Raw genomic sequence first — 27975 nt, forward strand, 5'->3', positions numbered from 1 at the left:
CATACAAGTTTACAGGAACACATTAAAGACCTGAAACTATTTAAACCGTATATAACTTCAGCCATCTTGTTGACTGGCAAGTTTGATATAGAGATCTCTATTAGTGAGTCCCTTTCTATAACTAAAAGACAGTCTCTTACCAGTAGCCAGGTGGTGAATAAACAAGTGTGTTGTGACAATTCAGTTTGAAAAAAACTGAAAGCTATTACATGAAATAGAAGACAGTAATACACCAACATAGTAGGTTTGGAAAGGTCAACTTTTTTTTAATAACTGCTCTTCTCTCCATGTTATGTCATGCAGTTACAAAGTAGATAGAAAAAAAGCATGAGTTTCTGGGAGGGACTAGTTGTCTTTCTTAGAAAAAAATTCATTACATAAATAACATCTGGCACTTCAAGGGGACTCCACTGGACAAAAGCCTTGAACTTTAAGAACTGTGCTTGATACAATATTGTGTTGAGGTCCATTTTGTCATATTCGAGTATGTGCAAAACAAAACTTCTGAGATCTTCTGATGACCCAAAAAAAAAAAAAAAAGGCTATGTGTTAAGACAGTGGATTAAGTTTATAGCAGCATTTTAGCTCCTCTGTAGTTTGGCCAATGACTTCTGGGTTCAATTTCACTGTAGTTGTTCACTGAGGCAGCATCTAATTTTCAAAATGCCTCCGAAAGGAAAAGACTAAAAAAGAATGCTAAAAACCTAGGTATGATTGCTTACCAAAATTCGGACTATCCCTTAAAAAAAAAGAAAACCTGTAGTCAGAATAATTACATAGAAGCTTGATTTTAAAAATGTAACTAGAGTTGCTTGATAGTTTCAGCTTATAAAAATATTAAGTTTGTCGACTCTACATATACTTCATGGTGATAGTTAAGCTAGCTTGAACAAGCAATAAAATGCAGTCCTATAACAGCAGCACAGTAAAGAAAAAACATTGCCTAAAGAGAACCAGGCCTGAAGCTTTACTACAAATAAAAATTAGACTCCTATCAAAGTTAATCCCTGCTAGAGGCCCATTCTTCCTCTGACAATGCAATAGCATTGATCATACAAGGCCTTATTGAAAGTGCCAAAGCCAAAATTACATCATTAAACAAAAGTGCATGAAGTAATAATGAGCTAAGTGCTCATCTAGTACAGTATCTGATCTGAAGTTTGAGAAGTGGCTCAGGTGGCAAGACCACTCGTTCACACACAAAATGTACCATTTTGCTTTGTAGGTGAAATACCCAGAATGGCCCCCACAAGTGCAGATGAACTGTTATCTTCAGATACATGCTTGTATACAAGTTCCTAATCCATGGGTTTTTATTGTAAAAAAAGACTAGTTTGGACTGAAACTAATTGAGAATAGAATCCACTATAATGTCAGAAGAAAAGAAATTTTTGTGGTTACATGTAAACTTGTGATAAGCTTTTCCAAGAAGAGGGTACATTTACGGCAAGAGGGATGGGATACAACAAGGAGCAGTGACGGCCTACTTATGTAAAGGTCAGGCCAGCCTCATTGTAGACTTTGAAGACTTTCTCAATCGCATTGACATAGGCAGCTGTTCTCAGGTCCAGACCCAAGTTGTACTTCATGGCAGTCCGCATGATTTGCTGAAACAGAAAAACTTACATGAGATTGTTGCAAGTTTCTCCATAGGAACTATACTAGATTTTGCTTACAGGATGAAAGTAGGATTGGAAGAGCTCCTACATTGGTATTAGAGCTCAGATTCTTTAAGGATCATGTCTAGAATTTCTCAATTATCTGCCTGAGATCTAAAAGGGAACCAAATCTTCCCCAGATTTCTGTTGCTTTTTATCAGGTCTTGGATCCATGTGTACCTCAGATACAGGAAGCGACCAAGTTTCAAACAGTCTTTGCCCCACTAATTAAAAATACTGCATAAAGAGAGAAATCTAAAACTGCTGATGGCAAAGTACAGCACTCTTAAGTATTTGTCTCGGGTACAAGAAGACAACTAATGTGTTTCCAGTTACTATAGCTTCTTCCAGAAAATACTTCCTGATCTGTGTTAGTCTGTTTTCTATGCCTGGTGAAACTTGGCCATCCCTGCACAGAACGAATATTTCAGAATCAGTGACACCCATTACCATGAACTGTGTGTATGTTGCTAAGCCACATTAAGTTCTTCCTGTAAGTATGTTGATAAAAGCAACACTTACCCGAGCAGAACGCTCCATTGTATAAGCCAACCCAGAGTGGACAATATCCTTCTCAGATGCACCCTGCAACAACACAGAATAAAATTAGGATTTAATCCAATGAATAGAAGGGTATTAGTCATATATTTGAAACAATGGATAGGAGTCCCATAATTACTTGAAGCTTGCTCTCATTTTCTTCTAGTAACTGGTGTAAGACAAACTGAATTGCCTATACTGTGTTACTTAAGTGCTACTTACAGTCAATTCAATCTTAAAACCTTAGATGTAAGTCACTGAAGTCTGGCTTCTAGACGCGTGATGCTAGCATTTCTAGTGATGTTGTAACTACTGCTTTCAGCCTTCAAAAGGCAGTAAATGTTAAAAAAAGCTCTCAGAAGTCAATAATCTGTAGAAGTTATTTGCAATTATTCTGAAGACAGGTTTTAGGAAGGGTGTGGATCCCCAATTCATACATGCTGCGTATTAGCCCTGTGCAACTCCAGAACCACTTGGTTCCCATTAAAATTTAAATACACTGAACAATAAATAATTGAAGATAGCCTGAATTGGGATGACTGAGCATCATCTTCCATGTTCCATCATCCTGACTGTTGTCACTTACATGGGGGAACTTGGATTCACAGAGTACACACTTTCCTTCAAATACCAACTTGGTCAAGATGAACAAATTACTAGGCCAGTTTCTCTGGCTTCTCTTGAAGGGATCACAGCAGTCACTTTAAGCCACTGAACCCATTTACTATGCTACTCATTCACTCTAATGTTTTTGAAAATGGTAGCACCCTATTAGGTCAGGCTAAAGGTCTAATTCTATCATCTGACAGCAGACCAAGTTTACATGTACTTCCCCTGATTTCTTCCTGAGAAAGGATGGTTTAGTGTTTTTGTTATTTACTGGATTTTTTTCCCTAGTTATTTGTCCAATCTTCTCCTGAACTTGTGTTTAAAAAACAAAACCAAACAAACAAAAAACACCCCCCAAAAAACAAACTTGGCCTGTACACCCCTCAGCAAGGTATTCCACAGCTTAACCGTCTGTTGTGCTAAGAATCGTCCCTTTTCTTCATCCTGAATCTCCCTCCACTGGTTTTGTTTAACAGCACCTTATTTTTGTTCGCTCTTCCTTCCAGTGATCGCTGTTTTTATCCATCCATTTTCACACCTTTCATTTTATAGATTAATCTCCATCCCCAGACTATTTCAAGCTAATAGGGCCTAGGTTAGTTTGTTGTTCCATGTATGAGGAGCTTTTGTATCTTTGATTATGTTTTTCTGACCTCTTTCCCCATTACAGTGTTTTAAGATAGAGACCAAACATGCATGCACGACTGAGAAGGCAGACACGCTCTGGATTTATATTGTGGCATCATTGTAGTTAGTCTCATTCTTTTCCTTTCAGAACAGTTCCTAACGCTGGATTTGCTTTTTGATTGCTATGGATTTCTAAACTTGTGTGTTGTCATTACCTCCAGATCTTCCTTCTGAATGCAAACACATACAAATGAGCTTACAGCCTATTATTTTGCATAAAAATTTTCCCACTGTATGTTGTTACCCAGTAGATAACACTAAATTTCACCTTGGTTTTTATTTTTTTTGCTCGTTAATCCAAGTCTTAGAGGAACATTCTGCAATTTTTCAGTCAGCTCTTGCCTGTATTACCCTGGAGTTACAGAAACAGCATATGAAGCTGTCTGCGGTATGGGATCTTATTGAAAGCTGTTTGAATATCCAGGCAACCTCTACCAACAAGATTTCTAAAACAAATTCTGGTAGTGTTTGAAGCAGAATTTCCCACTACAAAAGCTTGATAATCTTTGATAGCCAGGGATCAAAGATATTATTGAATCTATGTATTTATCAGCTTAGCTAGCAGAGATACCAAGTATGTCATAGCAAACAAAAGCATCAGGAAAAATCTCCTTACTGGCCTGCAAAAAAGAATCATCCTCAACTATCCCCAATTAAAAAAACAGAACAACCCTCACATCTCCATCTGACCGATGGAGATAGTGGAGTTCATTAGAGTAACAGACTCCTATGTGAACAGCAGTGTGCAATTCTCTGTTGATTAACTCCTTCTGAAGTCTGAGATGATAACACATGAAAAAACATCCAAATTTCTATTGTTACTGCACAAAATGAGGTTGTATTTATTACTTTTGTAACAGGAGATTGGTGTAAGCACTGCTCAGTAACAACTAAAAACCCTTGGTGTTATCAGTATTTTTCTTATCTTAAATCTAAAACACTAGCACCATGCCTCAGCACCTAGCTACAATGAAGAAAATTAACTGTATCCCAGCCAAAACCAGGACAGTATTTTAAATACCAATCTGACACTACAAAGCAGTTACAAATACAAAATGGGTCTGTACTAAAACTGCAGCTTTTTAACAACATTGGAGATATATTGGAAGGGCTTAAGAAAAAGAAAATCAAAATAGTTTACTTCCTGTATTCCTTAGTTCAGATCACTTGCTTCCTTTAATTGTTTGGCCATCTAGCTATCGGTGCGCTAATGCCTTGGGGCAAAAACCTCCACGATAGCTAGGAAGGTGGAATTTGATTACTGTTATGTAGCTGTATCCTGGTATTGTAACTATAGAAACAAACAGGCACACCCACAGCATCTACTTACTGATATCCTATCCTGAAATTCTGCTGTAGGCACAACTGGTATAGTTCCACCATGTTTCCCAAATTTTCTCTCCAAGCTTTCCTGGACAGACACTAGAAAGGAATAAAGCAGAGGAAATGTAATGGACAAGAAAAGGACAACTTCTAACAAAATTAGCTGTCCCCAAGATTTCTAGCATTCCATAGAAATGCAGATTGTAGCGGCTAGGGTGAGAGAAGGGTCATCTTAATTTTGTTTCCTGTGAAACAGGGAAGATGTTGATTCTAATTTTTATATAGAGGGGAATTCCTCCAGTATTAGTAGTAAAATTCTTATAGGACTATTTCATGTGGCAAGTGACTGGGTTTTATTTATCCCACCTCACTAAATTCATAAAGCTGACAAAAGCAATCTGTATCAACATTCATAACTTGACAAATAGCATTAGACAAAATATTTCTTGAGGTTAAAGCAATCAATTATCCCCTATCACTGAAAAAAAGTGTAGTTTTAGCATTTTTTTTCCTTAGGACATCAGAAATGCTTTGATATTTTTAATCGATCATTATTTCATCTTAACTATTGAAATATAATAAATAAGGTCTCATAAACCAACGGAGTATTTCAGAAATGAATCTTAAAGGTAAGAAAGGGATTTCAACTAGAATTACCAGAACCCTCAACCACTTCAGAAACACCTTGATAGGTGTCACTTACAAGAAAAGGCTGTATTTAAAAATACTCAGATGTCAAGTTACTCAAACTTTGCATATTCTTCAAATACCACGTATACAGCTGAAAGACATTTGTTAAGTAATAAGTAATTGACGTAAGTTCATAAAGTGAGTTCAGTATTTTCACAAAACTGAGGAAAGCCATGAATTGCAAGATAACTGAAGCAAGCATTTGTCCTCAGTAGAGTTGCAATTCGGTTACCCTATCAAATCTTTTCTTCTCTTCAGTATGCAGCAATAATAGACTTACAGGAAACTTAGGTGAATTTAAAATAAGCTCTATACTCATTTCTCCCACATTTGGTGTTTACTAGTTCAATCTATCAATTAGACAGGGAGTAAAAGCAGAAGGGAGCACTTACTGAGCAAGTGGTAGTTTGAATCCCTTTCATATTTAAAAGTCAGGCGACCATAGCTGACATGATTCAAGTTTTTCAGCCACTCAAAATAGGACACCGTTACACCACCTGCATTCAGGTAAAGATCCTGCAAAGAAATAGTACGTGTCTTGCAGTGTTACCATGTGATAGACAACTCTATTGTACTACAGAAAGGAGAGCAGGAGTATTATGTACAAATTTAAACCACAATACAGAAGACAATCCAGACGGTATTCCTACATGATAATATTTATCTTCTGGCATCTAGGGATTACTTCTACTGATTTAAAAGAGAACTTGACTTTAGAAGGTCTGAAGTTCAGGTGTGCTTGACTATTTTATTCTAGCACAAGTTTTTAATAAAGAAAATTAGGGCATTATTGGGCTATGTCAATGAGTTAGAAGATTAGTCACTCTTTCTAGCTCTTCTCTCTTGATCAGGACATCCTTTCTCTGAGAAAAGGATATCATTACACCTTTAGATCTTACTCTTCCAAATAATCTCTATGTGCAAACACTTACTCTATACAATCTGCAATAAACAATTGTCAGAGCACTACTTGTAGACCCCAAGGTTTACAAACTGTTCAGTATATTTACTCTGCCTTCCTTCTTAGTTTAGTAAACTATTTAGTTGATCAAGTATCAGTTAATAGTTCAACAGGCAAAACTACAGATTTAAGAAGTAGCTGTGAATTTCTTCTCTTCTGAATATGTAGCCCCTTGTGTACTAGCTGTATCTTGGGCATTTACAATTGCAGTGAGATCTCTGAGTAATTACTACCAATTGAGCAACACTAACACCCATTTCCAAGATATCAGTTGTTAAACACTACTCTGAGAGACTGAATAAAAAATTTCAATAAATAATGTCTTGCTGTAGTTTACAGAAATATTACCCTGTAATGAAAATCAAAGGTCATAACAGAATCTTACAGGAATAACCATGATATTCCTCTCCAAGAAGATTTTGTCAGCTTCGGGAGTCGTAGGCCCATTGGCACCTTCAGCAATAATCTGAAAAAAAAAATAAAGAGAAATGTTTCTGTTCATACTAATCATTGAATACCAGTATTTAAACTTGCCTTTTCTACTACTTATTTGTATTTGAGCTCTCCAACTTACTTTTGCTTTGACCTTGTGAGCATTGGCCTTAGTCAACTGCTTTTCGCTGGCAGCAGGGATGAGAATGTCACAGTCTGTTTCCAGAATACTGCCCTCAAGTGTCTGTGCTTTAGGGAAGCCCATGATTGTCCCATGTTGCTGTTGGAAGGAAACAAACCAGAGTGATTTTAGTGTGTACTCATTTTACTCCCATTCCTTCTTCCAACTTTTCAAGCAAGAAAAAGAGAAGGGAGAAGCATCAGTACAGAAACATCCAATAGAAGCAGAAAGAGTGCACTTTTAAGTGTCCATGTGCCTGATTCTCGGACAGCAATCTTTCAGAAACCTCCCTCCCCTGTTTTCTTGAGACATGCCTCCGAGTTTAGTCACAAGAAAGGCAAAATAATCATGAACTCCAGTTCTGAAACCAAAATAATTAACCCACATGCATGCAATCCCTTGCCATTTCTTTGAGAGTCAGGTCAAAGGGTAAAAAATATACAACATTATAAACCAAACAGACAGCTAAAGCCATAAAATCAGTTAGCGTTAACCACCTACGTTCATATCGGGGATGAGGAGAAAGCCAGAAGAATCAATGTTCCTGCACCATTTTTTAAAAGTACTAACTGCAGCATGATTTAAATATTACATATAGAACCTGTCTATAGTCATGCTGTGTGCTTGCAGAGCTGGCAAAAAATGAAGCCATTTCTGCTAACCACTAGCTAGATTTCTTACCAATTTGTAATCTTCTAGTTCCTTTGGATCAATCCCATCAGGATTCCAGATAGAACCATTAAATTCTCCAACAGCAACGCATTTTGCTCCAAACCGATGCAAGTATCTCATAGAATGCAAGCCCACGTTACCAAATCCCTGAATGTGAAAAGAGAAAGGGAAAAGTAGTTAACCTTTCAGCTAAAATGATGATTGTTGCTAGGGCTTATGTAGCTTTAAATAGCTCTCTGTTGGTATGTCCTAGCATTAGATGATGTGTATGGGAAAGATGGAAAACATCTACATGTGTTACCGGCCTGAACAGTATTGTAGAAATTTTACATCATAGTTTTGCTACACAGCAAACACAGTTTTGCTAAGTTCTTTATACTGGAAAGAAAAATATCAACATTACTATGAAAATAAAAAAGGATGTTTATCAACACAGGAACATTACCAATATGTATTCTATAACTGCTATGGTCTTAGAGGGATTCATGGATTTTTCTATAACGACTCTGAGTTTTGACTAACATGCAGGCCAACAAATATAAAACAATATAAGTTTTCACATTAAAACATATGAACTAGCAGGAAGGTATGTAATTTCTAATAAATTTCTGAAGCTGTCCAATTCAAAACTAAGTTTAGATAACCTTGCATTTCATTAGCATTTCCTACATCCCTCCCAGTAAAAAACAAACAAACAAAAACCCACTAGGTCTAAGCCATTATTCAACCTTCTGGAAGCAAAGGCCAAAGACCAGAAGGTCACACAATCCACGTAAAAATTTGTAGAAAGATTACATGCTGGAAAAAAGCTGAATATGAAATTCCAGTAAAACATACTTCAATTATGTTTATATTTTTTATATACATATATATTAGAAGAAAACTTTGATGCAGTTCATCACACACTAGATCTGTTTGCAATGCTGTGTCCTCATTTTCCCAGATTAATTTTCAGTTATTTTTTTGGCCACAGTTTCAGTCTGAGTTATGTTTAAGTGCCTGTCGGTTAGCCCTCTGCCAAGCGTGAGCATGCCTAAGTGCAGGGAGAGAGCATCCTGCTGCGTCAGTGCAGGGCAGAGATGTTTGTCTGAGTCCACTGGTTAACTAGAGGACAACTTGGAGGTTACAATTACTGTATTTCTAAGAACCAGTGCGTTGGTACTAAAGACAACTCAAAGCAATCCCTTAAATCCTCGATTTAACTTTCTCGTCAAAGCTGATGAATAAAATGAGTTATTTTCTTTTAAATTTTAAGAATTGTGTGTGTTACTGAATACCAAATCCTTTCAAAATTCAACTACATAAATTAGAGACTTGGGAAGTTTTATGAACACCAACACCAAGAGGTACATTCAACCCTACAATTTTATGGTAAGGTATTGGTTTCTGCTTTTCCAACTACTTATTTCATAGTGGAACAAGAACTTCCTTCTCTTCCTAATTTTTTAATTCAAAAACGGTGCAAAAACTTTTGTGTAGGCAGAATCAGTGTCATACCTCACTGAAAAGTGTGCAAAGCCTTAGTTTAAGGAACCCCCGTAATCTACTTCACTTTGCTCTTTGCAGTCTATAAAGACAGGAGATTTGGCTTTGTACACACAGAGTACAACTGAGAGTTCAGTTTTTATAAAACAGTCCAAAATAAAGGGCACCTATGTTGCTTGAAAAGCATTTCTAAACTTAAGGAGTAAAGGTTAACTTGGAAGTCATAAAACCCTAACAGAGTTTATTGCTACAACCCTTTTTCAAAGTAGCTCTGCTGGAACTTTGTTTACCACTTTTTCCCTGCAGTTAAAGGAAAAAATAGTTACCTGAACAGCAAATGTTTTATCCCCAAATCCCGGAGTCATTCCTAATATACTCATATACGATGCCTCATTGATGAAATTTTCAATTCCATGGAAGAGACCACGACCAGTTGCAGATATACGTCCATGGATCCCACCCTGGCTGATGGGTTTGCCAGTTACACATGCATGTGCATTAATATCCTGTAAAACAGGGAAGGACTTGTGAGTTATGGGAGTAATCAAGGAACAGCTGGAACAGGAAATTTTGTATGCTTCAGGAACAGGACAACAGGTATTGTGGGAGTTGGTACATGATATAGTTCACATACATTTAGTTTGTAGTCAATTTCCTTCCTGAGCTTGTATGGCCAGCATCTCAGAAGTACTCTTGCAGATGTCAGAAAAGTTACATAATGCAACACTGGGTATGTTCTGCAACTTTTGTGTTGCATTAAAGTGTTTGTTAACTTGAATCTGCAGTTAATTATGGTGACATCTTTAGTGCACAGTTAGCACAGAGCAGACCTTTGGTAAATCAAAGAGCTCTGAGGGATGTGTTTCTCAATACTTGCTCCTATTACAGCCATATACTTTCCATCGTTACTCTTGACATTTCAGTCTTTCAAAGGGGCTCAGACATATCCTTTGGCTGGTCACGGCTAACGCTGTTTCATCATCTGTAAACATTGTTTAGTGTTCCTTAATAACAAAATCAGTTTTTTAGAAGCTACAACACAGGCCTAATACCTCCCTGTTGTCAGAATACATGGATATTTGATCCCAGAGGAAAATCTACAGTGTAAGGGTCACAAAGGAGAAGTTAGATAATCATTTACTGCTTTTACTTCAGAAAAGCAGCGTATGCATTGACTGCTTTTATTCAGAAACACAGTATGTACAGTCAAGACTACTGCTTTATACATGCTAGACAGCTACCCAAGAAAAAATAGACCATGTAAAATCAGACTAACTTTTCAACTGAAATTAGTAATTTGAAAAAACTTCTCCCAGACTAGACACTGCTCGGGCCTCGCTCTTCTGTCACCACCGGTTCCCATGTTCCCACACCCTCGGAGCACAGTCAGACAGTGCCTTGGCACCCGATGCAAGTGAAAGAGTAGGGATGAAAGGGAATCCACTGAAATGAGTCTGCCAGCAGCCGGATGGGCTTCTATTCCACCAGCAGTGTAGTCACCGGGAGGCTCCCTCCTCTCCATTACTTGTGCCAAATATGTTTGCATGCCAGTGGCCTGAGTGCAAGATGCTTGGTGAGAGGAAGGAAAGGAACAGACAAAAATAAGTGGAGGCGGAATGGTAGGAGACAGCTAGAGCCATAATGGAAAGTAGAAATACTTGTTGTTTGAAAATAAGAGTGAGGTACACGTAATCTTTAACTGCCCCTCTTTAAAAGCAATAAAAGGAATGGTGGACGCGACATGCAATTCCTAATTCCCAAAACATAGCTGCATTTCTCTGACTAAGCTGTATGTATGCTCCCTCTGGTGGCATATCCAAAACAAGAGTCGTGGTGGTGGTTTGCTGGGAACAACTCGGGTGCGGTGTTCCGAGTATTACGACGTTTTCATTCTGTTCTTAGGACTGAAAACACATTTTTAGCCTTTGTGCATTCACGGAGGAGAAAGTATTCTTTATAAATCATAGAATCACATGATAAAGACTAGAAGAAATATACCTTTCTATCATATACAATAACGTATTTATTAAAGTCCCTTCAAATGTTGTATCAAACTGACTACTAAGACAGGAAGTACAGAAGAGGGGTGAGGATGAATTTAATCAAAAACTTTAGCCATATTCCGTTCAGCAATCCAGTAAACTCAGGATGGATTTTCTGGAACAGTTAACATGGTAGTTATTAAAGACTTGCATGGTTTGACAAGAAAACAGAGCATGAGCTGAGCTCAGGTCCCAATCTTCTTAAAGTCACATAACGCAAACCACATTTGATGTTGGGAGTCCTGAAAACTCTGCTTTTAAGTCAATTTTAAAAAAAGCAAATCTCAGGACAAAAGAAACACCATGTTTTTTAATAAGAAGCTGGTAAAATGGCTTATGGCTATCATTAAAGACTTCTGCATTACTCTTTGAACTTAGCTGGTGAAGTTCAGCCACTCCGAACTTCTGCTTGTTTCTTAACCCTTTTCCATGCTGCAGTAATGCTCTGCTTGTTTCTCCAGCTTTGAGCCTTTGTTTCAAGCAGACTTTCCCTATCTGTTTCTCTCTTATTTGACTTTTCCTTTCCACTTCGAGTTCCCTAAACATCTGTGTGCAACCACACTGATTCATCAGGTCTGTAGATTTTTCAGATGGCTCCCTCTCACCAAAGAGTTACGTTTCCACCCAAGCAAACGTAGTCCCTTGCATAGCTTCCACCTTTTCTCTCAGTTATGGTTAGCTTCTGTTTTATTCAATAGTCCTTTTTTTCCTCTTAGCTTGCTTTCCCCTCTTTCCCCATGATCACCTTTATATGTTGTGTAGTTCCTTAGTCACCTTCACTTTTGTTCTTTGTGTCTCAGCCAGATACTTACCTGAAATATACTCCTCTACCGACTATTTTTGACAGATTATTCCACTTTTTTGCAGCCATGCAGAGGTCGCACCTTCCTTCTCTACACCTGCTCGTTTTCCACAATAGCTTACAAGTCCCACTATGGCTGCTGTTCTCTCTTTCACGCAGTCAAGAGAATTAAGTAACCTTGATTTAATTTTTCCTTATTATTTCAATTCTAATTCACTTTTCTGAAATATATTATCTAAATCCTCTCAATTGGTTTTGTTCAAGAATAAGAACACTGCCATGCAGGGAGAAGCTAGGAATAAAAGAAGTTGTAGCATAATTCAGATGTGATTTTATCTTCAGTAGTTGCTTTCTTCAGTGACATGTACATGTGTAGGACTACATAAGCTGAGATGAGAAAGTATAAGAAATTCAGCCATTTAAACATATTTTCCTGGATGAACATTTAGTTTTTGACCCTATTTAAAATGAATACACAACTGTATATGAACTGACTATTAAGAAATACAGCAAAAATTTAACCATGATGTGTGCTGCAAGCCTTCCATGTCACTTTTAATACAGCAACGCTATTGAATCACAGTGAAATATGCATTTTAGTGCAAGGAGTTAAATATTAAAACTTAGAATGCCTTGAGGCAGTAGTTTTCTCAGATGTTGGAATGTTAAGTTATGACTGGGGAGCAAGTTGCTGCTTTGCACCTTTACGTCTTTCTGAAGTTATATTTTTGGCTTTTTATCAGGCTTACAGTTTTAAATAAGATTTACATATGTGAATAACAAAAGGCAGGTAAATGTCTCAGACTAATTTCCTTGACAGCTCTGTGTACATGCTATTTAACTTGACTAATCAGCAAGCTAACAGCCTATTCCTCAATCATTCACACACACCCCCCGCCCTGCAACATACTTTAGATTGTATTTAAGACCTAGAATAAAGCATGCCATCCCCTCCTCCTCTTGTTGAAGGCAACTGACAGCACAAGACTAATATTCTGCCAAGAGACTGCTCTCTCAGGAGAGGCAGACTCGTCTCATACAGGCATGCCACAGAGAAATAGGTGTCTGAGGGCTCTAATGCCTTGTTACTAGGAGTATACACCCTGCTGTACTTCTGAGAAACTTTCAGAAGTAACTGCACAATGTGAAAAGAAAGCATCTTTACAATTCAAAAGGACCTGGGTTAGGCAAACATGCAATAGCTTAGCATATTTACACCCTAATATGAAACTATGGTAAGATTCTTAGGAAAGTATGACCTGCTGAAGTAGCAGAAAATGTCTGAAAGGCAAGCTAGAAGGATTAGATAGCATGAGAGTAGTGTTAGGAAGTTGTCCAAAATGCATTTTTCTTCTGTTCAATCTGTCAGAAGTATATAATGTAAGTATTTGCTTGGTCAACAGTCATAGTTTTGGTACAGTCAATGCAGGTACAAATAACCTACTAAGCAATATAAGGACAAAGGTCAAATAATGGGCTATAATTAAAAAATCATTTTCGCAGACTTAAAAACATTTTTTTTTTACTGTGTTATACCAGTAAGTGAGAACTTACATGGTCTCTTGAGTGCACAAAATCAGCATTTATTTAAAAAAACTTGTAAATTCAATAGTCTGAAAGTGAGAGATGTCAGTACTTTATACCAACTATTATTAAATCATCATTTAGCAAACACAAAATTGTAATTATCGTACTAACAGGGCAAAATGGTAGAAATAGAAAAAAATCTTAGTCTGAGACTTTTAAAAAAGGTATAATCCTTTTGCTGAATGGTTGCAATCAGTATGGGACCAGGCAAACTTAATTTAAGTCAAATATAAAAAAGATTAGCCCTCAAGTTGTTTTTTCTTCAATTGTACCCTAAAAAACTCATATCAATTAAGTTGTTACAGTTGTTGAGAATGTATTTAGATCCATAATCAAATACAATTATATGATTAAGCAGCGTAATAATAAATTTCTAGATAAAAGGACTTTGGCAAAGATTGAAAAAGCTTTTCTACTTCAAAACCTCTGCTCAAAACTTACATAGTGTCCTATTGTACTGGCATAGGTGTCAGCAATCCAGGACATCTCCCTTTCCCCTGTGCTCATATCAGGAGCAGGCACATCAACTCCAGGACCTGTTGGCAACAGCAAAAATAGCTTTTAGGGATCCAACATGAATAGTTATCTTCAAACATGATTCCCTTGGGAACGAAGCAGGGCTTGGCAGAGGGGAACTGTTTTCTTGTTTAATCCTCAGTTCATTATTCAAGGAATAGCTTCTTCAGGGTTCAATTCAGTTTTAAATGTTACATCACACATTTGTATAACACTATCAAAATCTCCAACTTTTAACACAAGGCATTCAGTAAACTGAAAGTCAGTTTGTCAATAAGTGAGAGTAAGATAATGCATCAAAACTATAAGTTTACATTTTTAAACGATCACTGTTGTAGCAAAAAGGGCAATATCCAGGTATGATTTCTATATACCATGCCATATATTTATTAGAATTTCCTTATTGTTTCTGGTTAATTTTTTTGTTTGAAAATTTAAGATAGGCTCTCTCTAACCACTGTACTGTAGCACATACTTGATTTAACCCCTCCTTTCAAGAAAGAGTTTCATCTTTCTTCACAAACTAAGCCTTTGAAATAACTTTCACACATCTGTTGCAATAAAAGCAAATTCTGTTTTTCTACATAACTAAATAGAGCATTTATCCAACCTATTTGAGATCTGAGGACCTTGATCAGCATGATCTTAAATCCAATTCTGACTCTACAAATTTGTTTTCTAAGTATTTGGAAAAGGCTTGTGAAAAGGACATAGCACCAACCACAGGTTCTGTTACGACAGGCACCTATAGTTCTTGCCTATGCTTCCCTTGCAGCCTGTGGTTGCCATGGGTGAAGCCACCGACCTTCTCTGGGGTGGATCTTCCTTCCTCTGTTTCCTCAGATATCTGCCAAAAGCCTCAACTGAGGCTACAGGAAACACTTACAGTGAACAGCTTGATATTAGAGAATAAAATTGCAACAGACTTGGTCACAACTTTGTAATCTGTCTCTTAGAAAAACGTGATTCATTTTGGATCCAACAAGCTCAGCTCTTGTGGCTTTTCACAGCACAACAGCCCACAGAAAAAGGTTAAGATATAGTTCCCTTTATGATGTACTAAGTAGCAATGACTCAGTTTGCAGCTTTTTGCTGAAACTATTATACCCAAATTATTTACGGCTCTCAAATGCAATTATTTTAAGGATAGTATTTAGTTGATGCTGCCAATGTACAATAAATCAGACTTAAATTTTAGCAGTAAAATTTATGTATGTAAGCAACATACCAATGAAACCCTTTTTTGCCAGCTCCATGGTAAACCTTCTTGTGATTTTTTCCAATTCATTGTCCTATAAAGAAAATGCAATAAATATTACAAGAAATCATTAGTGTTTATGAATACTTGTTAAAACTTACACCCAACTAGAAAAAGATGCCCTTTTCTTTTAGAAGGAAGGATGATTCATATGTTTATGTAGTTGATGTGCCATTTCCTAACAGCCCCTTGGTATACAGACAGCACAAGGAAATGTTCAACTTTCTTTCTGTACATTCTGATCCATGACAAGTCGGGAGTGCAGTGCAGTAAGAACCACCTGTGCAGACATTTCCAGTACACAAATCTGATATCCTATGTGAGAGATTTATACCCAGTGACAGCAATAGCCAGCCTGTGGGTTATGTAATCAACACAGTTGAATTACTTTGCACAAATCCTTAGAGTTTTGAGTTCAGAATATCTGGTACATATTCTAGTATTCCTTTCTGTACAAGTTATTTTAATTGGGAAAGGAAGGCAAGCCTGCAGAAAGCTTTTTATAAGCCAAGTTAGTTATTATTTACACTGGAACACTGCATTAGAAGGTTTAATGGAGCATAAAACTATGTCAAAAATAAACTAAAACATTAACTTTCCTCTTGGAACAATTCAATTTAAGCCTTTAGTAACAATGTCAACTTAAAAATATTCAGGATCTGAATTATTTGTAGTATTCTGACTTCCAAGAAAAAAAACAACTAAATCAAAGGATTCAACCTTTGAAACACCTTTTAAAAATTCATTTTGTACCTATTGCATGCACAAGCTAAATTCAACCTCTGCAGAGGCAGAAGTGGCAGGAAGTTTCAATAGGTCAGTAACACCTTTAGAAGAGCTTTTTTAACTGGCTGGCTTCAGTACTACAGTTAACAGGATTTTTGTCTATGATTAAGCTTACTGTGTAGTTCTTGGGATTGATCTTGACACCAGCCTTTGCCCCACCAAATGGCACATCTACAAGAAGGAAAATAATTTTACTTTTTCAACAATACAGGCAGAACACATCAATAGTATGTGTGAGTAAATAGCTTTTATCTTTTATTGTTGTACTGAAATTGCTTTTTTATTTTTGCCACATGTAGCATTTAGGTCTTCACAAGTGTAAGCTATAACTCAATCTAGGTACTTCTACTAAAATGGTAAATCTTTCAGGGGCAGCTTGAAAATGGCCTTTGAAATGCAAAAGTTTATGATTTAAATTTGCTACACTTCAAGCTTTTGTACTTAGCACCTGTAGAAGCAACAAGTTCTACAGCATATATTTTACTGTTTTATCTCAACAAATTGTTTTACAAGTCGTAAGTGAAGTGTCTCTATACTCAAGATTTTGTTTTCCATCAGCTGATGTGTAGATTCTGTCTAACCTGTCCTACAGTTTAGCAGCCTGTACCTCATTATGTCTGTAAAGGAAATTTATCCCTCCTCTCTCTCCACACCTCCAGCCTGAATCCTTTACAGCCTCTGTTCCCCTAAAATTAGCCCCCTCTTAATCAAAGTTTGTCATACATATGAGTTAAGGGAGCAGTACTTCTACAGGGGAATAACTAGCAGAGTTTGGACTTTCCAAATGAAAATATAACTTTATCCAGGGTCAAGTGTCTACAGTAACTGAAGAGGGAATATATGTGATTGTTTTGGTTGCTATGCTCTTGTTTCCCAACTTGCTACATATTTGAATCAGAGATTAGTGTCTAACACTTAATTTAATCCTCCAGATGCTTTTCTGTATAACACATCAGTACTGATAGCAATTAAAGATCATATCCTTGCTTGAAAAACCATCACTTACCAACAACGGCACATTTATATGTCATTAGAGATGCTAAGGCTTTCACTTCATCCACACTGACATCCAAACTATAACGAATACCTGCAAAAGACACAAGAGGAAAAAAGGAATTCACCGAACAACTTCACAGGCATTTATATATTGGGAAGGTTAATTCTAGACCAGGACGCAGTTCATGAACTTTCTTGCTTTAGGACTTTGAGAACAGTCACCCATTTTTCTACTTAATTCTTTAGCAAGAATTCATGACTCAAGCAATTCTGTGTGAAGTAGTTTAAAAGCAGCAACCAACCTTGGAGCGAAAGTGAATGCTCCTTCAGAGGAAGACAAGCTGAGCTGATAGGTAACTCAGCAGTTTTTGGGAAGCTTATAACGCTCATCAGCAACCTGTAAGATCTTTAGCTTTGAACTTCATTCATTGTTTAGACAAGATGAACCATGTTCCTGAATGTAACTTACCTGTGCATGTTAAAATCAAGATCTCCTTACTAGAGTAATGCAAGCTGCTGTTAAGTTATGAACCTTGCAACACATTGGCTGCTGTCCAGCAAAACTATATGCTGCTTCAGGGCTCTGACTGCTAGGCACTGCCACGTAACAGAGAGCTGTAAGCCGCTCCTTTAATTCAAATTTGCTTTAAACATTTTGATGGAATAACTCTACCCCAGCAAGCTCATGTGTGAGCAGGCCACCCGCCCTATACCATGCGGAAGCCAGCCTACACCTTCATCTGCTCTTAGTCACCAGCAAAACTGCAACCGTGTGCTGGCAAATGGTCCAGCTGCAAATTGAAATCGTTGTGGTCTGATAGCAGATAGGGTGCAAAATGGGTGATCACTGCCTTCAGGGCAGTTCAGCACTCAGCAGACAATGATTACACAGGGGTAGAGATCTGTCACCTGCCTGACTCTTACACATTTTCTAAAACTGGATTGTAGCTGCCCAATAAATCGACTGAATTCAAAGCTAAAATTCATGTATGCTGGAGGTAGTTGCAGAACAGAAAATATTTGTAGCCAAACTGACAGCGCACATGAGCCTAAACAAGAAATTTAAAATCAATGTAAAGCCCAAAGTGATGGGGCAACAGCAAAAAAAAAACCAACAACCCTACAGCTGTACGGTAGCTTCTATCCAAGCTTCTCCTACATCACTAACCATAAAACAGAGCCCTGATGGATTTATTATTTCCCCCTCTACTTCCCAAATCCTTGGCCGTAGGTTGTGCCAAGTGGCACACTGGATTGTAGCAGGCACAGAGTGTCCTTTAGATGCTAGGACAAGGCACCGCGAATTTCCTATTATGTAAAGAGAAGACCATATTCAGGCCCTCAGGACTGAAAAAAGGCCAGCATACATTACCCAAACTAAAGCACTGTGCCACTCTGAAAGCCAGTCCTGAATGCTCTGGAAACCATCCCAGTTTCAGAGGAACTGAGTGCTACTCAAATAAAGCTGAGGGCCCAGCTCTGCTTTCTTATGTGATTTCAATCAGCAAAAGAAAGGACCATGCCTCCATGGAACAGAATTTAAATTGTGTGTGTCCATGGGGGAAGGGTGGCCTCCAAAGACGAATTCACTGGGTTCTGACTTAGGTAGCTGTAAAGGTGTTAACGTTTGGGCTTGCAAGAAACTTCTCACAGGAAGTAATGTGTGAAATCTACCTGATACCTATTAAAGCCCAACCCAACACTAAGTTACAACATATGCTTTAACAGGTCTTACTGATCTTTCAGAGGAGCAGTTAGCTTTTTGTCGAGCCTTGAGCAAGAGCAAACACCACTGGTGGCACTGACCGTCCTGCCTGGGGCCTGCAGTCCCTCTTGACCCATCAGGTACGCTCAGAACAGGGCTCCTCTGAAGGCCTTGCTCAAGCCAGCCAGCTCCAAAGCCCCAGTCTGTGCTGAGCAGAAATGAACTCTGCCCCTCCAGCCTCATCTGAACTAGGTCACTGTGCATTGATTCAACCCATATATTTATTCAGACTTCAGCAAGTTGTGTACACAAAGTGGTTTTGCCAGAACTATGACAGAACTACTCCTGCAGGCACACAAAATGTTGTTTATGGATATATGGAAAGCACTGGGGGGTGAAATAGTTTAGGATAGTTATTCTGTACAATTTCAACAGGGAAACAAAATACAAAAGGAGAGACCAGTCCCTTTGCACCTCATATGGAAGACAGGGCATGAAAAGGTGAACAAGCAGCAGTTTAACAAGACACGTGCAAAACAGCTACATCTCCATCGCTTAGTATTATAGTCACAGGTTGCTATAAACTTTCTTTTAATAAATATTAAACTTTCAAACCAAATGAACTAGGGAAAAAGACCCAACACTAACTAAAGTATTGAAATGCTTTCAGCTGAGACACATCCTTGTCACCCACACATGCACACCAGAATAGGGACAGCTTTTAGACTTGAGGCTGAAATTATCCTTTTCTGGGCAACTTTACATTTTTGAGCAACTTAGCTTCTTTCATAGTCTTTTAACCAGTTTTAATTGAAATGGCTTGTTGGGTGGCTTATCATAAGTAGGTGACTAGCCAATTCAGAGTCGTGTTGACTTTGCTAGACACTTTACTCCAGTTTATCCACTAAAACATTTATTACAATGTCAGATGCAGTTCAGGGTGTGGATTTCAGGTTCCCTGAGAGGTGACATGCAGTTCCTGCCTTCTGTGGCACAGATGGATAGCATTTAAGATGTGCTAACAGTTCATTCCTTTTCACTGCTCAGCCAGTCACTGTTTTCCAGGAACTGTAATCCTTCCACAGGAGGCCCACCTCTGACAGGGAAGTTATTTGTGCTGCGCTGCTAGGACTGATGAGAACCAGGCATCTGAGAACGCTGTACATTCCAGCTGCGAGAGGATGCACACAGATAAAAGACTTAATTTCTGTTCTATTTGGACATGAGTGAAATTTAGTTTGACAGCTTCCTAATTTGGCAGGAGGAGAATATTGCCATGCATTAATATGGCTCTTTTGGCAGTGTTACTATGCATTCAATAACCCAATTCTAAAAATGGACCACAGATAAAGTACTGCTTTATTCGTTGTTTTGTTTGATTCTTAATACATAAGCAATTAAAGCCACCACTGCACAGCAGTATAGTTTTTTTAACTATGTGGAACTTGTCAGGGTTTAAGTCTCTGTAAACTTGTGACTTTTACAGCTAGCTAGCTAGACAAAATAGTTTGAAGAAAGCCTCAAGTTACAGTGTGACTCACTGCCATGGAAAATACTTTTCACTGAAAAATACAGATTCTTGTTCTGCTTGAGAATTCTTTTTCCTTGCCACACCCCACGAAGTTAAACAGCATGCGAAGCCTGAGTTTGTTTTTCTAAGCGGAAGACAGTCTAGCTGAAGAATTATTTTCATCTTAATGTTGTTTCATTACTGGTCAGTATATAGTTTGGGCTTTGCTACCACACTGCACTGTCATGGCTTTTAAAGCTTCCATTTTATGACCTCCATTTTGGAGCTAAACTTCACCGAGTTAACTCCTGCACTGAGCTCAATGCTTGTTTTGCTCAGAGTAAAATTTGCTTATGATTTAAGCTTAGATTCTTAGCTGTTATGGGCTAGTTTTCCCTTTTGCAAAAAGAGGTGGCAAAGCACTTGAGGCACAGTATTTTTGAAATACATGTCAAAGCAGCAATTATCAGCGTGACTGTATTTTGGGTTCTGTGATCACAACAGTGAGTTACCATGTTAATCAGCTGGTTTCTATTAAGGATTGTACTAACAGACACGTAACAGGGCTTTGGATTTAAAACCAAAAACTGGCTAGCTTTTATGTTGTGCAGATTCCAGTATGTTTGTCATGCTTCCTTAGAAAAGCGGCGTACAGAACCACTGACTTTTGGAGGATGATTACTGACTGCCTCCATGTAATACCACACACTTAGAGTAAGTTAGTGTCCTTATGGCCCGATCTTGTAGTGCAGTGATGACAAACAGCGCCTACCTATGCTAAGAAGGAGCCCAAGTCAGGCCCCAAAACTAAACCGTTACCACAGCAACAGCGGAGGCAAAACACGGTGAGCCACAGCTCCTCATGTCTCGCCGGCCTCAGAGAGAAACTTCCCCACACCACCCAGCAAACTCCAGGCAGACCTCTAACAAAGCCACATGAGTAATTCGGTGCTGGAAAATAAGAACATCGTACAATAATCGGCAACAAGAATTACTCATTCCTAAATTTAATTCACTGACTGCCAAGGGAGGAGATAAAAGTATGTGTTTCTTCACATACAGCATTAGTCAGCTACGACCTGGGACACAAAAGAGGCTGCCCTAGGGACAGATCCCACCGTACTGACAACAAGAAGTCTCCATGCAGTGACCAAGTGACTACTAAGGTATCGAGCCAGACAGAACATTTCACCCTACTGCTTCTTCTGCACCTTCAGTAAGCTGCTCTGTTACTTGAAATGTATCTGTAAACATACGTGTATGTTTATTTCAGTCCATGCAGAGAACACTATTAAAACAGCTTGTGGGGCATTAGTAAGATCTTGCACTTTTAAATGTGAACACGGCAAGTTTTGTGTATGTACTGGCCCCGCCAGGGAGGCACACAGTACCTGAACTTACAATATGGCTAGGAAGTAGGGTCTCACCTACAGAACTACCTCAACCCTACCTAAAGGACAAGGTTTTTCATTCAGCTGCACTCAGAACAACGTAGTACTAAAGACTGATACAAAGAGATACGGCAACATTGCTTCCATGCAGATATTAATACCATGTGCATGGGTGTGCGCAGAGGGCAGAAATAACAGTTTGGCCATGGCTAGTTCAAATGCCATTGGAGCCACAAAACAATAAGCCACCACAGTGCAGACATTAAAAAGGCGAACTCTATGCTGTGCCTAAGAATTTATTCCCTAACAAGATGAAGCTGATGCAATGCATGCAAATCAGATGCAAAAACACCTGCTCAGATGACCCAGAGAACACGAGGGAGACAACCACGCAAGAGGTTCCCCTCCTCGCCCCCCCCAGCACGTGTTTATTCAGAAAGCCCAATGCTGAGAGGTATGATCTCTCTATAAATAGACAAGGAGCCAACAGTAGCAAGGGAAAACAACTATTTAAGATCAAGGACAAAGCTGGCTACTGCACAAACAGTATGAGCTGATTACATGAGAAAGCTGAGACTGAAACGGTTCGTAGCCAGAAGAGAAAGGCATATCCTCCTGCAGGAGTATCAGAGGCAAAAACCCAAACTGATACAACTCATTGAGAATTGCAGCTAGTTTATAAGAAGATAGCAATAGCATAGGCCACCCATTTCTTATACTTTTTTTTTCTCCATTTTATTTATATATCCAGTATTAATTTTCAGGTTTGGTAAGTTGCAATAAGAAAACAGAAACATGTGAAAATAAGGCATTCATGTAAGCTTTAGCTATAATGGTGAAAGTGTTATCACAGGCTAATTACCCTTTTTTTTTTTTTTTTTCTGTTCATCTCTCAAATTCCTTCAAAGTTAGATCAGCTTCCATGGTTTATTTCAGGTTGTTGATGGTCTAGGTTTCCCATCTGTCGTTTCTATGGCCCCTAAGATAAATTTCCATATCCTACCCTCTAAGACCCCTGGGTCAAAGACACAACCCTCAGAACTTTCATGCATGACTTAAAAAAAACACAACAAGCCATCATAACAACCCCAGATAAACACAGCCTTGCGGAAGCGAAGGTACCTTACGTTTGCACCCCTCAACAAAAGTTAAGGGATGAAAACCCCGCTTCCAAAGGGGAATAAGTTATGTCACAGAAGCCAAGCCAACACAAGGGGCTGTGCTGCTCTGTTGCAAACAAGGTTAGCATCATGTATGCATGCTGTTTTAAACAAGGTCATGTGCACAACTGCAGCTATTTGGTGACTGGACACTGTGATTAGCATCAGCCATAGATCTCCGCAACTGGAAAACTGTGGCAAGGGTAAGATGAATAAATGTCACCTTGTGCAGTAAGAAGCTCATTAACATGTACTTAGGTCAAGGGAGAAGGAGAAGTTCTGATAGGCAGAAGAAAAACAGCCAAAACCAGAAGATTGGAAAGTTTTGTAATATTGAAAAAAGCTCCTTCCACTAACCAGCTGAAAACCACAAAGAAAATTGGATCCATTCACCTCCAAGTCAACCGAGGAAATTAAATGTTATCTGTATTTTAATACTGATAGTAAACATGACTTTTGAAGTAACTTATGACAAAGTTTTTCAAAATCCCTATAAAAATTAAAGTCAGACTAAATCTGCTCTGGAACTAAAGATGATTTTTGAGGTCTTTCTGAACTGAGGAAGCAGTTGAGGCTCTGTTAGGGCAATCTAGGTGAGCATAAACAACAGGTTAGCCTGTTTGCCAATTCTGATTGATTTTGTTTTATTGATAACAGACCTACTGGGCAGTCAGTTAACATGAGAAGGCTTTAAAAAGTTTTAAAACCATTTAATAGCTTTATCCCTGCAGTAAGTGCTGCCTAGCAAACATGGAATCAGTTCCATACTACTGAGCAGGTAGGAACTCAATGAGCTTATTCGTATTTGCACAATGGTTATTTTCACTAATCTAGTCTCTCACACGGACCTATGAATGGAAACAGTTGTCAGCAGCTGCATGAGAAAGCAGCTTAACCAGTTTTATACCTTTCACAGAACCCAATAAAATTATTTACAAAGACTCATTATTTTAAATAGGAACTGCATGGGTACTTTTCAACAGAGTCATCTGTATTCAGCCATCTCATTTCCTGTACCCTGTTTGGTTTGTTTTAGTTCTTCAGGCAGCTGTCACTGCAATGAACAAGAGCAGCTGTGGTTTCCTGTTAGTGCTGGCCACTAGCACGCAAGTCACCACACAAGCAAGGGAAAGAATAATCTGACCCGCAGCATTACTTCAGCTACCACTGAGCATCAGCCCAGTCTCAAATACTTAGCTTGGATCATAAGCAACTGGAGTTCCTCCATGCAAGAGAACTGCTCATGTCCAATTTCTCAAAGGGATGAGGAGGCATCTAATTAGTTTCCTGTCCAGCAAACAGCTAAATTGCAGGAAAGTCTTTAAAACCTGGATTTGTGTGCTGCAAGACCTACTACTTAAATGGGTATATTCATAACCATCTTGTAAAGATACCTACAGCGCAGAAGAGAAGCACACCAAAAGAAAAAGAATCACCACCTTCTTGAGATGCAAACGTTTGCAGGGCCTACTACTCCAGGCTTCTCTTCTCTGCAGTCTTGAAAACAGAATTAAGGATTCTTTTCTCTAAAAGTGAAATAGGTAAGTGCCACAAGATGCAGAAAGAAATGTTATTTCCATGTTCCCTCAATGATGTGAAAGAGACACTGAGGTTATAAACTAAAAACAGTGCATGTTTCAGTACATAGTGCTCGGTTTTCCTGAAAAGCACTTCTTTGGACCCATTGAAGAGTCACATGCACTACTGTGTAGCAACAACTGTGTCTGACACAATCAAGTTGACTTGTGTTTCTATAGCCACTTGGTGGGAGAGGAGGGTGGGATAAGAAAGCCATGAAATAATCTCCTATTTATGTTAGCTGTGTGTCAGATTGTTAGATCTGGGGCATTAAGAGCATCATACCTGTACAGAAATAAGTCAACTTTCCCATTGAAGTACAGAAGGTTTGCTATGCAAAAATTTATGATTGATCTTGAATTTGCCTTCATCCAGCCCAGCCCGTGTGGTCTGCCAGACCATGTCTGTATCAGGCCATAGTCTTCCACTCATGACCCTTATTTTCAAAGCAAGCCTCTTCTGACGCTTGCTCTGCTGACTTGAGTTCTGTCTACTTGCAGGCAACAGAAACGACAGCAGAAAAGAAGGTACAGAAGGACCAGTAGTCAAGGAATGAATGGCTCAATTTCTGCCAGCAGGTATCATTTGCATGCTCTTGTGTGTTTTAAACTTGCTTTAGAAAGATCAACCGTGGCACTTTACAGATTGGGGCTGGACTACTATGCAGGGATTGAGGTTTCCCTCTAGGGGAGAATGAGCAGGCAAAAAAAAATGAGGATGACATCGGTAACAGCAGGAAACAGACTAACTGCTATAATGTTAAGCTGACACTTAGTAGAAAAAGTAAAGTCCTGCATAAAGTGCAGAATTATTAAATTATTTATGTAGTCTGTTTCCTCAAGTAATTGAGCTGTCTCCAGGTTTCCAGAGCATTTCAATCAAAAATTTATTCTATTTACAGTACAAAATCTTGGTTCATTCATGGTTAAATCTGTAAATTATCTCACACCAAAAGGTATGAAGATGTAACATACAATCACTTATGAAGTATTTTGGTATGGACATGTATCAAGAAATAAGAAACAATTAAAGTAGGACAATCTTTAAAAGACTAAACGCAACCCATCACTTTTCTGCATCCCATACCTGAATCTTAAAGTGCTCTTTCATCTTCTAAGCTGCATATAGAGAAACGTATTTCACATTCTTCAACCAGCACCTCTTATTCTTTGGCTTATTAATAAAAATCTTACTACGTACATTTTCTGTAAATGCACTTCTAGCCAAATTCGATCACAATTGATACAACACAAAGCTCAAGGAACACACAGGAGATGAAAGTTTAAAGTACGACACTCCTTAAAAGAGCGACAGAGATGACAAAGCATGCCTACTTGCTAGCAATTACCTAGCAGTAACTGAAGGCTCTTAGTACACGTCCATAAAAACATTTGGTATGGGGAATCTTATTTTATCAAACTTTGTTTTTCAGGCAGTACGAAGCCGAAGTTCACAAGTCTGCATCTGAAGAGACGTAGGAGCAGTGTTCCTCCTACTGCTCTGAAAGCCTTCCAGATGCCAACTCACCCCCTTCTTTTAAAAGGTGACCTTATGTCCCTTGCTGTTTCTTGCTGGTGTGAATTACTTGCATCATACTCTGGACTCCACAGCGTGTAGGACACTTACTTCAGCAAGTTTTTCCATTTCATACTATGATAAGAGTTTGAGCTGCATTTTCCCTGGGCTTTGGATTTTTTTTCCCTGTAGAATCTATTAAGATTATAGTTTAAAAATCACTTTTAAACAAAAGCTTAAGTTTTTGGTGCATTCCAGAAGGATGCAGAAATATCTTTACCACCCCTTCTCTCTGCCATTTAAGAAGAAATATTCCAGTTCCCCCCACCTTTTTTACAGCAGGTCTCAAGCAGTCTACGCATGTATCTTGCATCCCATTTAAATTTACTACAAAGCCAGACCTGTCATCTGATAGGGAGCAGATTCCTAGAGAGCATTAGAAGGTGAAATTCATTTACGATCACTGCACTGAATAGAGTGGAAAGGAAATATCATTTGCAATTCCTTCCCTAAACCCATGGAGGGGAGTGGCACAGGAAGAAAATAAACTACTGAGACCGGGTGTTTTCTTCAGCTGTCATTTCCAACTGCCTTGACATTTTCTGTGCAAAACTATGACATCTCAAGAGCCACGTTATTTACTTTTTACATTCTTATTCCAGATCCCAAGTACGGATGCCTATAGAACCAAGGAGCAAATCCCAGAGTGCATTAGGTTGAGAAAACTGTCTTGGACCAGTCTAGCAGGCAGAGCCCTAACCTTTCCAAAAGTGCTGCAGTGCTTGCTGCCGTGTCAGAGAAATTGGGCATAAGAAATGCTACTTAATCAAGAATGTCTACCGAGGATTTAGAAGCGTAAGGATCAGAACAGAAGGTATCCGATCACCCAACTGCTTCTTTTGTTTGTGTGCAGAGCATTTTGTAATTGCTGTCTGTGAGAATAAGCATTCTCCCATTTCTGAGCAATGCTAACAGGACCCACTGGAAGCTATCGGGTGTTAACCAGTATCGCGTTACTTCATTTGCCGCCGAGCCGCACGTCGTTATGTCACCGAGCGACACGGGCAGTGTGGAGAAGGGCTTGTTTGCGAGCAGCAGCACGGGGAAGCTGCACGTCAGCAGTGACAGGGCGGCAGGGCACTGAACAGCGGTGTTTTACAGCAGGCTGCGGCAGGGGCTGAGCCAACAGCGGCTGCACAGAGATCGTGCAGGCCCTGCTGCGAGCGGGCGCGGTGCTGGTGCCCCGTCCCCGTTACCCCAGAGGCTGAGGCGGCCTCTTTGGGGCGAGGGTGGGGCTCACCGCGCATCCACCAAGGGGAAGCGAGGAATTCGGGAAGGCAGGATTTTGGGGAAGCCCTGCCAAGGGGCCGTCCCGCCCGTCCCGCCCGTCCCCCGGCCGTGTCTCACCTCCCTTGCAGGGGGTGCGGTGCTGGCTGTGCTGCGCCCGGTAGCCCTCGATCACCTCCCACTCGCCGTTGTCGCGCTTGATGGGGAAGGAGACGCTGAGCACGTGGTTGCAGGGCTTGATGATGCGCAGGATGCCGCGGACGCGGTGCCGCCGCTCCTCCATGCTCTCGCGGGTGCGCAGCCCCTCCACCAGCTTGTCCTCCACGATGCTGGCGCCGCGGTCGAAGAAGCCCTCCACCATCTTGAAGAAGTTGGGGTCGTCCTCCTGCCGCGGGGACGCCGCCTCGCAGTAGCGCCGCCGCGGGCACCGGCCGCGGCCCCACGCCGCCGCCACCACCACGGCCCCGGCCGGCTCGGAGCCGGCGGTGGCGGCGAGGCGCGAGGCCAGCTGCTCGCCCAGGCAGCGGTACATGGCGGCGGCCGGCAGACGCGCGCGGTGCGGGGCTGCCCCGGGAGGCGGGGGGCGCCGCCGCCGCCGCCGCCT

General features: G+C 39.6%; 2 protein-coding genes across 9 annotated transcripts in view; one reads left to right on the forward strand and one right to left on the reverse strand.

Annotated features, from left to right (window-relative positions):
* Positions 1–240: 240 nt before the first annotated feature.
* GLUD1 (glutamate dehydrogenase 1) lies at positions 241–27948 on the reverse strand. 2 transcript variants are annotated; one of them, XM_035544380.2, is made up of 13 exons: positions 27492–27948; positions 17236–17316; positions 16345–16400; positions 15414–15477; positions 14111–14205; positions 9565–9744; positions 7763–7900; positions 7043–7180; positions 6854–6934; positions 5900–6023; positions 4825–4916; positions 2181–2243; positions 241–1607 (listed from the first exon to the last, which is right to left on the reverse strand). In XM_035544380.2, exons 1-13 carry the CDS (start codon positions 27901–27903, stop codon positions 1488–1490), a joined length of 1644 nt encoding a protein of 547 aa, XP_035400273.1. In that variant the 5' UTR covers positions 27904–27948; the 3' UTR covers positions 241–1487. The 2 variants fall into 2 exon arrangements, with proteins under 2 accessions (XP_035400273.1, XP_035400268.1); XM_035544375.2 differs by having other exon boundaries at positions 6854–7180; positions 27492–27944.
* SHLD2 (shieldin complex subunit 2) overlaps positions 22579–27975 on the forward strand; it is a 41137-nt gene continuing 35740 nt past the window's right edge. For 2 of the 7 annotated variants that reach the window (XM_050712092.1, XM_035544284.2), the window contains exons 1-4: positions 22579–24532; positions 25070–25147; positions 26002–26112; positions 26747–26958. The gene's annotated coding sequence lies outside the window, so the exon portion shown is untranslated. Of the gene's footprint in view, positions 24533–25069; positions 25148–26001; positions 26959–27802; positions 27898–27975 lie in introns of those variants that run through there. The other 5 variants (XM_035544294.2, XM_035544347.2, XM_035544324.2 and 2 more) reach the window with 3 other exon arrangements.

The sequence above is a fragment of the Cygnus atratus genome, chromosome 7, assembly GCF_013377495.2.
Source record: "Cygnus atratus isolate AKBS03 ecotype Queensland, Australia chromosome 7, CAtr_DNAZoo_HiC_assembly, whole genome shotgun sequence".
Lineage (NCBI taxonomy): Eukaryota > Metazoa > Chordata > Aves > Anseriformes > Anatidae > Cygnus > Cygnus atratus.

What these genes read in the sequence shown, in the direction of transcription:
- GLUD1 (XM_035544375.2), bottom strand. Translation starts at nt 27,903, where the DNA reads ATGTACCGCTGCCTGGGCGAGCAGCTGGCCTCGCGCCTCGCCGCCACC. An exon ending in CCGCACCCCCTGCAAGGGAG is followed by an intron (nt 17,317 to 27,491) that starts GTGAGACACGGC and finishes TGTCTTTTGCAG; the next exon opens with GTATTCGTTATAGTTTGGAT. An exon ending in TCAATCCCAAGAACTACACA is followed by an intron (nt 15,478 to 16,344) that starts GTAAGCTTAATC and finishes TTTTCTTTATAG; the next exon opens with GACAATGAATTGGAAAAAAT.